We start from the raw sequence: 17,320 nt of genomic DNA, 5'->3' as shown, positions 1-17,320 counted from the left end.
GTGCAATTTCTGCACCAAATATAACATTCATCTCCAACCCACTTACTTCAAATCTTACTCTAAAAAAAATATTCTCGGAATATTCCTTTTACTTACTTTTTTATATTACTTTTTATTATTTATAAACATATATATTTAAAAATTTTCATTAATTAATTATATTACATTAAATTTTTATTATATTAATATTATAATATTAATAATAAAAATAATATTACTAAAATGATAAATATATTAATTTCGAATTATTATAATAATATATTATAAGAAATTAAACATAATTTATTCCAAATGATGAAATAAAATAAAAGTACATGTTATAAATTAGAACAAAACAATACACTTCAAATATTTGAATGACCATATTCATCCCATAAATGGTCAATTAAAGCATTTCGCAATGCATAATGGGCGTCTTTGTTTTTTATTTTTTTATAGCGACCGAGAAATTCTTGAAATCTGACATGATCATTGGCAGCAATTTCTACAACTGGAGTTGGTGTTTCCCTCGCATCTTGAATTGGTGCACTGAGATCTCGTTCATCTTCAATGATCATATTGTGCATTATAATACATGATTTCATTATATCATGCAAATGATTTTTCTTCCAACCACGTGCTGGAGATGCCACAATCGCAAACCGTGATTGAAGAACGCCAAATGCACGCTCCACATCTTTTCTGCACGACTCTTGTTTCATCGCAAAATACTGCTTCTTTGGACCACGTGGATCATGGATAGTTTGTACAATAGTTGACCATTTAGGATAGATACCATCAGCTAAATAATACCCAGTTTCATATTCTTTGCCTCCAATAGTATAGTGAGCTGGGGGAGCAATTCCATCTGCAAGATTAGAAAATAGACTGGATGACTCTAAAACATTTATATCATTATTGGAGTCAGCCATACCAAAATATGCATGTCATATCCAAAGATCGTAATCAGCGACAGCTTCTAAAATTATTGTTGGATAACCACTACGGCATGCATATTGTCTAGCCCAAGCGGTGGGACAATTTTTCCACTTCCAATGCATACAGTCGAGACTTCCCAACATTCCAGGAAAACCTCTTTGTTTTCCAATATAGAGAAGTCTGGCAACATCATTGGCAGTAGGCGATCTCAAGTACTGCTCTGAAAAAACGTTCACTATAGCCTGACAAAAACGTTTCATACACTGAATTGCAGTAGATTCACCTATTTAGATGTATTCATCAGTAGCATCAGCAGGTAAGGCATATGCTAACATTCTCAATGCAGCTGTAGCTTTTTGATTAGTCGATAACCCGAGCCGTCCGACATTATCACTTCGTTGTACGAAGTAAGTATCGTGATTTTTTACTGCATCCACTATCCGGAGGAACAGATTTCGAGACATTCGAAATCGTCGTCGGAACATTGCTTCATTATATACTGGATTCTCGGAAAAATAATCTTTGAACAACCTTTGGTCAGCAATTTCTCGGTCACGTCGGATTACTATGTGACCTGGAATTGACCCTCCATGTGTGACTTCTTGGTCTTGTTGTATCACGTAGGCAGCAACTAAATCTCTTTCTCGAATTATACTACTCAGTACTACTTTTCTATTATCCGAAAATAGAATATCATCCTCATTTTCAGACGATGAGCTAGAGTACATTGCATTATTGATAAAAGATGTACTCATTTAAATTTAGAGTGAATCGATATAAAATTTGTATGAAAATATGAGATATCGCGAGCTTATATAGTGGTATGGTGAGGTGAATGGGGTAGGTGATGCAAGAGAGTTATGTGATATGAGTGTTAGGTGAGGAGGTAGGTGAGTGAGGGGTAGGTGAGGTAAGGGGTAGGTGAGGTGAGTGTTTGGTGAAGTGGGGTGGTAGGTGAGATGTGTGGTAGGTGATACATATTTCACTATAAATAGATCATATGTGTTTGGTTAACATCACACAATACAACTTCAATCAAATAATCTATTTGTTCATAGTCTCTCGATGGATTCCAGTATCCGATCAACAAATTATGCTATTGAAGAAGATAAATTGTTGTGTCATGTTTATCTTGACGTGTCACAAAATCCTATCATCGGTATAAATCAATCAAAAGATCGGTTTTGGAGTCGCATTGAAGAAGCTTACAATGTTGGCAAATCAGATAGAATGCAAGAACGCAATAAAAGATCAATGCAATGTCGCATGCAAGTTATCCTTCGGGCAGTTAGAAAGTTGTGTGGCTGTGTTAGTATTATTGAGAAACTCAACCCAAGTGGCGCATCTGAAGAAGATATTGTAAGTATTTTTTATTTAAATAGCACTGGATATTATACGCTAATTTATACGAGTTGGATATTATGTGCAGTTGAACCGCGCAAAAGATTTAATGATGCAAGATAAAAATTATACAAAAGGATTCAAATTTGATCATGTGTGGCCTATCTTGAAAGAAATGGAGAAATTCTCGGCCGAAGACAGTGCACCGAAGGCAATACCCAGACAACAAGTCACAAATTTGGATTCATCACAGTCGGATACTCAAAGACCAGAATCTCCGATATCAGGTTCCCAAGCAATCAATTCATTTGAAATTAATTTAAGTAATGATGAAAATGCAGGTGGCACTTCTCAACGACCTCTTGGAGTGAAAAAATCCAAATTAAAGAAAAAAAGACAAGAATATGTTTCAGAATTAATTTCTTCGATAAAGGAATGACATCGCGAGCTTCTCAGTGTACTACAACAGGGATCTAGCGATGCTCGTGAGATGATGATGCTAGCATTGCAAAATGAGCAGAAAAAAATATCACTTCGTCAAGAACAATTAGCATTGGCTTAACTTCAAGAGGAAAACAAAATTTTATACATGGATGTTAGCACAATTGGAGATCCTGTGTTGCGCCAAATTGTTGAGAATGATCGAGCAAGAATTATGCAGAAAAGAGAAGAAGAACGTCGTCAACAAGAAGGCAACTCATTTGGAAGATATTTTGGTGATATTGGAGGGTCTGGTTCTGAATCAGATTTTCCAAATTATTAATGATTTAGTTTGTTTCTGGTTTATCATCTTTGCATTTATTCAGTATTTGATTCTGTATTTTAATTTCAGTTGTGTGTTTCAATGCTTAGTTATGTATTTGAATTTGTATTTTTATTATAAATTTATGTTGAATGTTTAATTCAATCATATAATTCGTATTATTTATTTACATTGTCTAATATTCTCCCAAATTATTAAATATTTTAATTATTATAACACAAAATATTTATTCCATAAATAATACCTTAATTACAAATCAATATTAATATTTAAATTTTTTTTAAAATTATTATTAATTTATATTAATTTAATAAAATTATTTATTATATAAATAATAAATAACAATAAAAAAATTAAAAAAAAAAGTAAAAGACCCCTGCGAATTACAAATCTTTATTAATATTTAAAATTTTATTTTTAAATTATTATTATTTTATATTAATTTAATAAAATTATTTATTATATAAATAATAAATAACAATAAAAAATTTAAAAAAAAAGTAAAAGACCCCTGCGCCAAATGTGGCGCAGGGGTCTCCTTGCGTCAAATCTGACGCAGGGCTAAAAACCATTGGACGCTACTTTAAAGTAGCGTCCAGGGTTGGAGAAGAAACCCTGCTTACGCCATTTTGAAGCAGGGTTGGAGATGCCCTTACAGTAACGGAAATGAAACAGAACCCAACTGGAAAAACAGAGGTTTTCATTATGTCAGTGCAATACAGGAATAAAGATCAATCTCAAATATCAACTTCATTTCATAGTACTTTGGGAAAGAATAAACAAAAAGTACTTTAATTTAGCTGGAAGCCAAAGAGGTTTCATTTACGATGAGAAGAGATTTTATGAGTGCTGCTCATGAAAAGCTAGGGGATAGCAAAAACCTATCTCAACCGTAAACTTACTTGCACGGTAACTTTGCATTTATTCGACACAAAAACTCATCTCTTGGACAATATTACAGGGATGTTTGGACATTTTTCCTTTTCATTACAGGTAATATGGCCTAAAAAAACAAATCAATCTTAAAGGCTATCATATATAAATAAATTTAATCAACAAAAATTCGTTATTTAATTGCCTTTTACATGTCATATAGTCAGATAATTCAACAGAACTTTTTCATAACTCATACCCAAGTAAAATTCAGTCGTGGAAGACTTTTGAATACAGTGACTTGATGACTTGGTTTTTTACGACTATCAAACCTAGTAAAAACTCGTATACAGATATTTCTAGCCTCCAAAAATGAGAAAATTGGGTCAAATACCCATGTGAAATTATCAATGAGCTAATACCCCTTGTGTAACAAATTTGAGCATTTCAGTCCCTCTCTTATATTTTTTTTGTGCTCACTTTCCACAAAAAGAATTTTGGCTCAAAAATTTAACAAAAGACGAAAAAGCCCTCAAAATAAAATAATCTATCATCTCAATTCTAGAACATAAACATGATTTATTTAGATGCCTTAGCTTAAATAATTTACTCTCTTGGGCTTGTCTTTAAACTTTAGTCCTTGGCTCAGTTAGGAAACAAAAACTAAATATGCTAATGCCGATTGCCTAAGCTTTCATCATTCTCTTCTTTCTTCTTCCGAAAATCCCATTTGCCTACTGCATGCCCTAGCTTTTGAATAGGAGAAAACCAAAACCAATGGACCAAAAATCGAAACTTGTGAATCTGAGAGAGTTAAATCTTATTCTCAATTATTGTACATCGAATAAATTTTCTCTATAGCGGATGGGTTTTATATGATTTTATTTTTTCATGGTTGTTCCGAAAGTTTTGATAATTTCGATATAAGTTTCTCTCTTTTAAGGTTTTGACTTGGCTAAAAACATATTTTTGAACACTAAACCTTTTCAGTTGATTCGGTACTCACCTCTAGTTATTCTTGTGTTTAGGTTAATGGGTTTTAGTTAACCTAAACTATTGATTTATTAATCTGTTTTTCTTTTATCTTTTTTTATGATAGGTGATATTATCTTGATGGATTTGACAATCTGTATTGAACTGTGGATTGGTGGTGTTTTTGTGAAGAATGAGGCATTACAATATATTGGTGGACAAATTTTAAATTTCCATATGTTGAGTTTGGAAAGCTTAATTATAAAGATCTATTTGGAATGTATTGTTTGTATGGAGATAGAAGCTTCAATGTTGACACAATATAGACAGGTTTTAGCAGATTGGGCATTTAGACACGGTATAGAAATTACATTTAAGAAGAATGAAAAAACTTGAGTGAGACAGTTATGTGCAAGAACGGATGTGATTGGAGACTTCATGCATCGGTCATCATGGGAGGCTCATTATTTCAAGTGAAGACAGTGACAGGAAAGCACACTTGTGCAAAAGCTCCATCCAACAAGCTTGCAACATATAAATATTTGGCTAAGAGGATTGAAAATACCATTAGAGACAACCCAAAGATCGCCGTGGATAAACTGAAAAAGACAATTTTGAGAAGATGCAAAGTTAAGACTAGTAAGTACAAGGTGTACAGGGCAAAAAAGCAGCTGTGAAAAACCTTAGAGGGCAAGAGAGTGCCCAATATTTGTCTCTATGGGATATTGCGAGACGGTGAGAAAATTCAACCCCGGTAGCAAGTTGATACTTAAAAGAGACCATTCCTTCGAGCAACCAACATTTGGGAGAATGTATTTCTGTCTTCAAGCAATGAGGTTGGGTTTTGTAAATGGTTGTAGACCTTTAATTGCTGTTGTAGCTGTTTTTTAAGACACCACATGACGGGCAACTCTTGGTAGCTGTAGGAAAAGATGGAAATGATAACCTATTTCCTATAGCATTGGCTGTGGTGAAAGTAGAAAATAGAGAAAATTGGTCCTGGTTTTTAAGCGAATTGTTGGAGGATATTGGAGGGGATGTTGAGGGAAAATGGACATTTCGGATAGACTAAAAGGTTTGATCGAGACACTAAAGGAGCAAGCACCAAACTGTGAACATAGGTATTGTGTTCGACATATGTACCAAAATATGAGTTTGCAGTATAAAGGAATGAGTTACGAAAGTTGTTGCGGAGAGCTGCTAGTACAGGTAATAAAAATGAGTTCGCAAGTTGGACGAAGAAGATTGAGGCAGGTATGCTTAATTTTTTAAATATCTTATCATTTTTAATGATATCAGTTTTTTAATTTAATGTGCATTTAATTGTTAGGTAAAATTCCTCCGGTCCATTGGGCGAGATCTCATTTTTCCAGCTCTTGTTTGTGTGATGTTATTGTCAATAACATGGCTGAATCATTTAACAATTATGTTTTGGAAGCTCGGGATATGCAAATTATTTCTATGTATGATTAGATTAGAAGAAAATTAGTGGTTAGAATGCAGGAAAAAAGAATAGGCATGCTGAAATATGATGGGGATATCTGCCCCAATATTCTGGCAAAAATCATGAAAAATCAGGACTAGGGTAGGGACTGTTCTACATTGTATTGTGGTCTGATGGAGTACGAGGTAGAAACTGGGACTGAACAATATATTGTTGACCTGGAGAAAAGAGTATACACGTGTGGAATATTCCAGTTATGTCAGCCCATGTTACAAAAAAGATGCTTGCTTGAGAACTTATGCCTACATAATTCATGGAGTTCTAGGTGAAAGTGATTATATTGAGGCAGATTTTGAGCCTCTTCAACCACCTCCTATCGTTAAAGCAAAGGGCAGACCCCAAAAGAAAAGGAGGAAGGGGCTGATGAGATCGAAGGAAGTTTGACAAGGCGAGGTCTAACATACACTTGCTCCAAATGTTTGCAACAAGGACACAACAAAAAAACTTGTACGAAACAAACAAATCCAAGATCAAAATTCTACATGGTACTGAAATTAATTTAATTCAGTTTTATGATAGGTGGAATACATATAATATATTCATCAATGTTGCAAATGGCAGGAGGCGGTGGCGGTGGCGGCATGCAATGTAACTACCAATGTTCTAAAAAGCGCTAGGCGGTAGGCGGGCGGTGACCCACCGCCTAGCGCCTAGGCGGTTTTTTTTAAGCTTAAATAATAAATATTTTAAGATATTCATGAGTTTTATTATAAAAATATAATAATATGTCTTATGTTTTGTATGAAATTCTTATAAAATTGTAATTATAAAAAATTATAATAATAATAATAAAAAATATATCTAAATCCAATCTACATATAAATAATAAATAGTATATATTGGTTTAAAAAAAAATAAAATAAATAGTATATATATTATAAAGACAAAAAGCTCCATATTGTACTCATCGTTATCAATAAAAATATCTTATCACAACATAAGAATTGAAATCGAGTGAATGCTCATGTTAAAAAAAAAAAGGAAATCGAGTGAATGCATTGGATTTGAGAAGGCACCTCTACTTTCATCCCGGAAAGGTAAAATAAAGAACAGGGAAAATGGCTGACAAAATGGTTGTCCCACATCGTTTCTGAGAAACTAGAAAAACGGGATCTTGAATATAAATATAGACCGAGGGTGCTTATGCTTCACACTTACCTGGAAGGGATTATTAAGGCTTAGGCGGATTAAGTGCATTTGGACCCGCCTAGGCGGCGCCCGACCCGCCTAGGCGGGCGATTAATATGGCGACGCCCTTGAAGAAAACGGGGCGGTGGGTGGGTCGGCGCCTTTTAGAACACTGGTAACTACAAATAGTCATAATATTTTATGTAATATATGTAATTAAATAATATTTATGCATAAAGAAGCTTCATACAAAGTGAAAATAAATATATAAATACAAACTAACAAGTTAATTAAGGTGGTGACTGATGGCGGCGGCTGTAGTAGCTAAATGGTGGAGGGCACTTGAAATAAAAAGTAAATACAAAAGAGAGTGAGAAGTGCTTCATTATATATAGGGTTTTTTGAATTGATTGATTTTGGCTGGTTTTTAAAATTATTTGACTGGGATTTTAAAATCATTGACCGCCTCAGCAGCCTCGACCGCCTGCTCGTCTGCCTCCGCCACCTCGCCCGCCGGATAGCCTCAGACCACCTATAGAGACCGCCTTAGACAAAGGCGGGGCGGTCGAGGGCCGCCTACTGCCTAGGTGGCAGTCTCGACCGCCATTTAGAACACTGATATTCATGATTTTGTATTATGAGTTTTCACGGACTGATGGAGGGCAAGGTAAGAAGAAAAAATCACTATCAGTTACATTGCAGCAACAAACATCGATTGTGGTTGGTACCTAGGGTCCAACTCAAGCAAGCTAAAGAGAAAGCTCACACACTAGAGCATCATCAATTGTGGTTAGAATCTTTTGGTGTTTTGGTGTTGTGGTATTTTGATAGCTGCGAATTTTGCCATATTTCATGCAAGCTAGTACTAGCGAATCTAGACGTTAATGCAACTATATTTTTGTAATGTTTGGATGGTTAATTAGTGATCCAAGAATTTGGTTTATGTTTTTGTCACTTTATTATTAATACATCATTTTCTCAATTGATATATTATATATTTGTTCCCATAGAGTTAATTGTGCATGGATTTATTTCTCTTTTTTATCACTTGGAATCATACAAATGTGAAATGATACAAATCTCGTCGATTGAATTCTTTATTATTATTATTATTATTATTATTATTATATTATATCATTAACTACATGAAAACAAATGTGAATTTTTTTTTACAAAAAATGCAATGATGAAACATGTATTGTGCAATTACTGACACACAAATGAATGTTTTTTAGTTAGATTACAATTAATTATTAATTTAATATATTCTCCTTATAAAAGTGTGGATAGAAGGGAAAAAAATTACAAGAGAAATCATTTTGTCAAACATAATTCTTAAAAAATCTAAAAATAATGATTAAAAAATGCATGTTTCATAATAAAAATATATTTTTCATTAAAAATATTAAAAGAGAATATACATTTAATCTCTTTTACCTATAAATGTGAATAAAAGAACAAAATTTTTCATTGTGCCTTAAATTATTTTTTAGATTAAATTCATGGACATTTGATGAAAATTGGTGACAAAAATGAAGGGGAGAAGGGCTTTTTTGGGATTGTACTTGTTAAAAACATGAATGACTTGCACATTTAGGAACGTGGACTCACAATTACAAGAGTAGGGGTTTGTCATGCTCAAAAAAATATAAGAGAGGGACGGAAATGCTTGAAATCGTTATACATTGAGGTATTAGCTCATCGATAATTTCACGGGGGCATGTGGTACAATTTTCTCCTCCAAAATTCTATAGGTATTCGGTCTTAACATCGAGGAATTAAGAAAAGTAATGGGGACCAAAAATCTGGCCGCTAATTTAACAATCACTCGAGGCCAGAAATTTCTGCAGCACATGAAAAATTATTATGACTATGGGGCATTATCAGCCGAGTTCCCATGGCCCTTCCTCCATTGAGATTAGTTCTGGGAGTGCACAAATTATCAATTCCCGACCCTTAAAAAATTATTGCTAAAGGACAATATTGCACACAATTTGTTGATCAGACAGTAAAGTGGCTGTAAGTACAACAAACTTACTTGCCCAACAGAGGAAACTCCCTTGTCAGTTCTGCCACATCTAGAATATTGCAATTCCTTCTTATCACCAAATATCAACCTTGTCTTTCTAAGAGCCTTAAAAATTTCTGACTGCACTAATTTATAAAAAAGAAAGTCAACTTCATATTTCTATCTGCATACAATGCTCTGATACAAAGTTGACTAAGAATCCTGTCCTTAAATAAATAAACAAGCTCCTATTTTGCGCAATTTGTAGATCAAACAACCAACGGATATTCTATCTATCCAAAAGGCAGTAGCACAGGTGAAAATTCTATCTCAGAGTTGCATGGTCCATCTTAATTATAAATTAATAAATTAAAGATATAAAAGTATGTTGAATGATTGTAAATGAATTGAATACAAAATAATTATTCCTTTCGAATAGCATGAAGCGTGATGTTTTAGGTCATTTATTAAACTATTTACATCTGGTTTGTCTCCAAAGATAGAGTCAAATCTAAAACTTCTACCAGTCATTTAGTTTTGAATCTTTATCTGAAAATTGATTATATCACATTTGAATGAAAAGCAATCTTCAGCGCGAAAATACGTGAATCAAACAAGATTTCTCACTTACAATTTAATGAAGAAAGAAGATAAAGCAAAGGTCAATAAGCACAATAAGAGTTATATACCACACTATAGATGTCCGTTGAACGCAAATCTTTCATTCACAAAAATCTGACTATCTAGAATTTTACTAAACCAGCGAAAACACAAAAAAGCCACCATGGTTACAGTCCTACATTAGAAGTTGAAGCTATAGAAAAGAAACTAAGTTATGGTAGGACTCGACATAAACAGAAAACTTCAACAATTCCCCACACTGGTACACCCAGAAAAAATAAAAAAATTACAATTAATTAAAAACGCACCATAAGGCATTATTTTTTCTCAATTTCAAAAATAAAGTTTTACACATTAAGGTATATGCAGGCCTTATACGCAATTTGCATGAGTGAATGAGAAAAATGAGGTGACTGAACAATACCTCCACGGTTGGATCCAACTGTGCTTCTGAAGCAAAACCATAAAACCTACAGAATACAGCAGGCTATCAGAGGATAGATAAACAACTATCAGAGAAAAATAATGGTTATGTGAGAATTTTTCACAAAAATGCACCCGCTTTTCATAACTTTAGCAAGCTCAGTTCAAACACACTAACCTTATGTGGTTGCCCATTCTTGGTAATCCACTAAAAGAACCAGGGAATAATATGTAAAGCCCAAAGCCTATGCAGTCAATTTGGTGATCTTTTTAAAAGAATTACGCTAAGGTACAATTAAGACATTGAGTGGAAATCAAAAAATTTGAAAGAACAGAGTTTGTATGGCTCCAGACACAAATAGAAAGTTAGAGAACTGGTTAGCCTAAAGTCCATCATTCGAGATACAGAAGAACACAAAGCACAACAAAAGATTGAAATAAAACTGCAACACTACCATGAACAGTAAACCTCACCTCATGCATCCGGTATTATAAACACATCATAATTTGTTGAAAACGATATCTTTTTATCACTATCTCCTTTAACCCCCAGGAACATAGTCAATTCAACAAGCATCAACAATTTCTCAAAGTGATTACTTCATACCCCTTAAGAAAGGCAGGGGAAAATTTCATTAATCTATTCTATTAAGTGTAAAGGTCATCCCATATCTCTGTCTCTCAAAAAGGAATGGCTGTAGATCTCTCAACTAAAAATAGTGGGAAAGTGCTCATGAAAGAACCCTTCTTGCCACTTGCACTAGTTTTCTGTAACTCCTTTTACATGGTAAAACAAGTTGGAAATAAGGATGTGAATATATAGGAAAGCAATTCCGAAATTGTACCTCTGACCAAAATACATAACTTTCAGAGCAACATATCGCTTTGGTAAATTATGCATATTCCTTGAATAGCAACCTGCATCCAACAAAAAGAACCATCAACAAAAACTCCAAAAATGTATGAAATACATTAAACTACTGTTTCAAAAAAATTGATCCAAACGCAAAGATGTGAGAAAAACCTTGCACAGCCTCCTTCAATCTATTGTTGGCGTCATTGTTATCTACTTTATGCCTCTCCACTTCCTCAGCGGAATGACGGCTGTCTAAAGCATGGGTATTGTCACTTTCTGCACTCTGCACCCAAAAAAACTAAGTATTAAGGTGCATGAAGCCATGAACAAGCCAATGACCACCAAAAACATCAACAATACCTACACTGAACATCAAGACAACGGTAACCACGCCTGATCTTTATTCTCAAGCTGTAAAGCTTTTTCATAAACAACAGCAATATAGTATTTCTCCACAAAAAAAAAACGTAGTTCAATTTGAAAAAAAAAAAAAAAAAAAAGTTGTCACATCTGACGAAACAACGCCGAATTGACTCTGAACTTGATTCGATTAAAAAAAAAACATTTTGACCCAAAAACAATGTGTATCTCACCTTGTGGCATACGCAGTTGGAGAGGCGAGTAGAAAGGTAGGCATTCTCAGCCTCCAACGCCTGGGAGAAACAATAATCTCACTCAGGAAAAGGAATTCAAAGAGAGTTGGCTCGAAATTTTATGTTTACCTGAATCCTCTTCTGAAGAGACTCCACCTGTGATTGCACCGAATCTATTATGTTTCCATCATTCTCCATGCTCACCAACTGTTCGACTGTTTAATTTACCAATGGTTACACAAAATTTAATGAAAACGGAACCCAATAATGTAGGCTTTTTTAAAATCATTATTATTATTATTATAAATTTTAACAAAATTTAAACAACTAATATTGTTATTTATTATTTAAAAATCTATATCTATCTATGCCATACCACCAATACCACCAATTATAAAAATGTGAACCAAGGTCAAAGTTTTTCATTGTGTATTTTCAACTTTGTCCTTGGTTAGTAAACACTTGATAAATTTTATGAGGATACTTTTGTAAAATCAATTATTATGATAAGGTCGAAATTGACAATGTGTACATATTAGATAAGGTTTCAGTTTTCAAAAAGATTGAAATAGTAAAATACTTTAGTTTTTATTTTTTTATAGATAAAGTGAACATATTTTTTTCACAAAATTTTAATTAAATTAAATACTTATACAGTTTCCTAAAATATTTAAATACCAAAATATTTTAGTTTTTATTTGTTTGTAGATGGAATGACATATTTTTTCAAAAAAAAATTTTATGTATTTTAATTTGCGTAAGAACCTATTGAACTATTATATCATGAGTTCATAAATATAATAAAATATCATATTTTTAAACATTATTAATATATATATATATATAATAAATTGCACATCGGTGCTGAAATAAATTAATTCATGTGAAGTCAAGTTTTAATCCAAAATAATAAATAAAAAACAAACCAACACACAATTATCATATATGTAAAATTTGAAATTTTAAAAAATTAACTCTTTTTCCTCCTCAAAAAATCTAAATACTATAACAATTGTTTTATGAGATAATGTTACTATTATCGAAGGAATATTTTTACAAGAGTTGGACATGAATATCTTCAATTGTTTTTAGCAAAACTATAAGATTGATATTATTTAAATATTATTATTGAAGTCTGTAAATATATTTATGTTAATCAATCTACTACGGGTTAGTTAATAAATCAAAAAAGAAGTCTAAAAAAATTATGGATGACACGTCTCACATTAAATTAAATATCCTGTAAAAATTACATTAGTGAAAATTTCAATCAGATGAATAAATAAAGAAAAATATGCAACAAAACGGTTGAGATAAAATATGGAATGTTAACATTTGTAATTAAAGACATTCAAAATTCAATCAAAAATTTCAGCAATGAGAGCATTGTAAGTAAAAAGAGATCAGTAGATTTCGAAAAACGAGAAATCAAAAAGAAAAGAGGATGTCCAACAAATACATTGATCATTAACGATACTGACATACAAGTAATGGAAGACGATAACATACCAGAATGCAGATGAGAATGATGAAATTATTGTTATTTTTTGCAAGTAAATATTTTTAGCATAAAAAAGAGACCATATGATTAAATAATAACGAAATAAAAATGTAAATGATTGATGAAGATAATATCACAAGAATTGTTATTAAAGATGATGATAATAATGATTCTTTCATGGAGAATAAAAAACACATGATATGAAACCACGTTAAAGAGAGAAAAATCCCAAATATAAAATAAAAAAAATATTTGATGCAAGAATTTAAATTAAGGTTTAGAATGCATTATCTATACCAATTTTTTTTTTCATGAATCAATAGTGATCAACATATAACATAAAAAATTACAAAATCATATTTAATATAATTTGATTAACATATCTCACTTATTAATAAATAAAAAATAAATCATACATACATGAGATAGAAAATAAGACGAATTCATGGTACGAAGCATGTCATAATTTCATAAGATTAATAAAAAAATAGAAAATTTGATCGAGCTGTAATAATTACATAAGTTTCAATATCAGTATTGTGTTAATGTAAAACTACAATAAACGTAACACTTATATCTATAAGCTTACATGAATTATTGATAATGTCTATGGATTTTGTCACGAGACTACCAAGATCCTCTAGAGAATGCTATGCAATCTGGGTAGTCGTTGACAGACTAACTAAGTCTGCATGCTTTATTCCTTATCATATGACATACCGACATGATCAGATTACCAGAATTTATATCTGAGACGTAGTGAGATTACACGGTGTGCCAAAATCTATCTTTCAAATCGAAACCCTAGATTCACTTCATACTTTTAGCACAGTTTGCAAGAAGCTCTTGGTACTCGTTTGCACTTGAGTACAAATTATCATCCTCAGACAGACGGGCAGTCAAAGCGGACTATCCAGACTTTAGAGGATATGCCGAGAGCTGTGGTACTAGATTTTGGTACCCGTTGGCAAGATTCGTTGCCACTTGTTGAATTTTCCTATAATAACAGCCATCAAGCAAGCATTGAGATGAATTATTTTGAAGCATTATATGGTAATAAATGTAGATCTCTGTTGTTTTGGGATGATCTTTTAGACGTACCAGTGACTGGGCCAGATATGATTAGGAAATGTCAGATAAGGTAAAGTTGATTATGTCAAGAATAAGAGCAGCACGGGACAGACAAACCAAGTATGCTAATGTCAGACGCAGACCCTTGAGTTTTGAATAAGGTGACCGTGTATTCTTGAAGATATCTCCTTTCAGAGGTACAGTCCGTTTTGGAAAGGAAGATAAGTTATCAACAAGATACATTGGGCCATGTGAGATTCTAGATAGATTTGGTGACCTAGCATACAGACTAGCTCTTTCTCCAGCTCTATTAGGCATTCATGACGTATTCCATGTGTCCATGTTGAAGAAGTATCAACTAGATCATTCCCACGCACTTCAACCAGATGAGGCAAAACTGGATGAGACTTTGAGCTACTTTGAATGACCGATAAAGATTATGTACAGAAAGATAAGCAGCTCGAAAATAAGTTGATTTCTTTGGTTAAAGTACAGTGGAGCAGACACGGCGTGGAAGAAGCAACTTGGGAATTAGAGCAAGATATGAGATAGAAATATCCCAAGCTTTTTGTTTGAATTTATTGCATTGTAATTTCAGTTCAATGTAATTTATTGGGATATTCTTGAGATTTCGAGGACGAAATCTTTTATTAGAGAGGAGGAATTGTAATGCCCAAAAAAAAATACCCAATTAAATAATTTATGAGAATTGGAATTAAATGTCTAAGTTTCATAAATTAAAGAACTGAAATTGAAGTTTACAGATGATCAGGGACCGAATTGCAATTTTGGGGAAGTTCAGGGACTAACATGTAAAAAGTTGAATGGGACCCCATGAAATAAATAATTAGGGGAGAGTTGTCTCCCTAATCATTCTCCCATTATCTTCTTCCTCATTCATCCAAGAGGAGAGAAGGAAGACTCTCATCTCCATTTTTGTTCTCCAAGCTTCGATCCAACTCGATCCAACCAGTAGAATTTTGATTCGAGCACGGTTTTGGATTCCTTGAGATAAGGGCTACGTTTCTACGTAAGTATGATTAAATTCTACCAAGTTCTAATTTTGAGATGTTGTTCGATTCTAATTTTAGTTGGATAAATATGTTCTTGAGATAATAGAGATGGTATATTTAAGACGGTTTGAGAAAATACCATCGTTTGAACATGTTTTTGATTTTCGAAGAATTTTTGGAATTTTTGGATAATGATTTTCGAAAATTAGAGATGATATTGATGATGATATTGTATTGGAATTGTAAAAATATTGGTGTTGAGAATTTTTGGAAATATCGATTTTTAGACGTTATGCTGTCGAATTGAATTTTGAAGAAATTGTTGAATATTCGGCTTGACGAGAATTATAAGGAATGATATCGAGAAATAATGTTGTCTATTTTAGATTTTGAATTGGAATTTATTGAATTGGAATCGAAAGAAATTGAGTTGTTTAGAGTTCGGTCAAGATTGAGATTGATTATTGTTCGAAATGCGATTTTTGGATCGAACAAGAAATTGATATGAATTTCATATGAATGTAGCTTTCAAGACTTGAACATTCCGGACTTGGAATTGAGGTATGAATAGACAATGAAAAGCTTGGGATTGAATCCTCGAGAAGATTTGAGATTCTCTAGCCCAATAAATCACACACTTATTTCCTATATTATTTGAATTATATGAATTGATTGAATAACATAAAATTATGAATTTGATTTTATTCGATGATTATCGATATATGATTCATGCTAATGATTTGATATATGAGATGAGATTCTCAGATTGAGCAGAGATTTTGATATATTGAATTGCATCATCTCATTCATATTGAGCCAGAATTTGTTCAAATTTGATGGCAGACTTGCTTAGATTGCAGCGGACGTTTGGTCTATATTTGAGTGGCATGGAATGTAGAGCAACTTCCATGACCAGAATACTCTATATAGTAGTGCCGAAGTCCGGGGTTGAGAAGCTCAACGTCCACCCCGATTGGGAGAGTATGTGGCAACGTTGTGTTTTCTTTTCACTTGGGATCCCTAAGACCGAGATTCAGACTGAATCAGAGAATTGATAACCCCAGATTTCTTGAGCATGCATTTCACCCATGCATTATCCATTTGAGATTATTTATGAATTTATATTGATATCATTGAAATGTTTAAATGCTCATTTGTTTCTGTCATTCATACTGGGTTTTTATACTCACCGGTTTTTCGGCTGTTGCTTTGTCTTGTGTGTGTGCATTGCAACAGGAGGTTCGGTGTCAAGCTTTAGAGGACCTTAAAGATTTGAAATGAGAGTAGAAGTGGAGCTCGGGTCTAGCAATCGAATGATTTTAAATAAATGTTGAAAACTTGTTGAATATTTGAAAGTTTCAAGCTTGTTGCATTTTATACTCATTCGAATGATTTTCGGACATCTTTTTATTGTATATTGTGATCAAGACTTTGAGAGGTCACAATTCCGGGTCTTTGGAGCAAGAAAAGAAGAAAAAAATAGAGATTTTCAAAGCCCCAGTGCGCTTGCGCATCTGGTGCGCAATTTTGCGCAACGGAGGCGCGCCCGCGCCTCCTACTAAAAAAAAAAAATTCTTTCCGCAACGCGTTTTTGCTTCGCTGAATGTAAGGTATGCGTCGCCAAATGTCTTATTGATTTTTTTTTAAAATATTTGCACCCGAGGTCTCCACAGGAAGCGTTTTCTCCCTGAGCAAGTCTCTCTAACTTTTGCATCTCCATATCAGAAAACTGCAA

At 33.1% G+C, this 17,320-nt stretch overlaps 1 protein-coding gene and 1 pseudogene across 2 annotated transcripts in view; both read right to left on the bottom strand.

Moving 5' to 3' along the window:
* The window catches only part of LOC140882253 (uncharacterized), a 32,427-nt gene extending 20,168 nt beyond the window's left edge, over positions 1 to 12,259 (bottom strand). For both annotated transcript variants that reach the window (XM_073288124.1, XM_073288125.1), the window contains exons 1-6: positions 12,130 to 12,259; positions 12,001 to 12,060; positions 11,576 to 11,690; positions 11,397 to 11,469; positions 10,553 to 10,598; positions 9,538 to 9,648 (exon numbers count right to left, since the gene is read on the bottom strand). In XM_073288124.1, coding sequence (XP_073144225.1) covers positions 9,538 to 9,648; positions 10,553 to 10,598; positions 11,397 to 11,469; positions 11,576 to 11,690; positions 12,001 to 12,060; positions 12,130 to 12,198 — 474 coding nt within the window. In that variant the 5' untranslated portion in view covers positions 12,199 to 12,259. The remainder of the gene's footprint in view (positions 1 to 9,537; positions 9,649 to 10,552; positions 10,599 to 11,396; positions 11,470 to 11,575; positions 11,691 to 12,000; positions 12,061 to 12,129) is intronic.
* On the bottom strand, positions 345 to 1,646 carry LOC140882541 (uncharacterized; annotated as a pseudogene).
* Positions 12,260 to 17,320: the final 5,061 nt, after the last annotated feature.

The sequence above is a fragment of the Henckelia pumila genome, chromosome 2 (genome assembly GCF_033568475.1).
Source record: "Henckelia pumila isolate YLH828 chromosome 2, ASM3356847v2, whole genome shotgun sequence".
In the NCBI taxonomy this organism is placed as follows: Eukaryota; Viridiplantae; Streptophyta; class Magnoliopsida; order Lamiales; family Gesneriaceae; genus Henckelia; species Henckelia pumila.
This window is presented reverse-complemented; position numbering and strand designations above follow the sequence as displayed.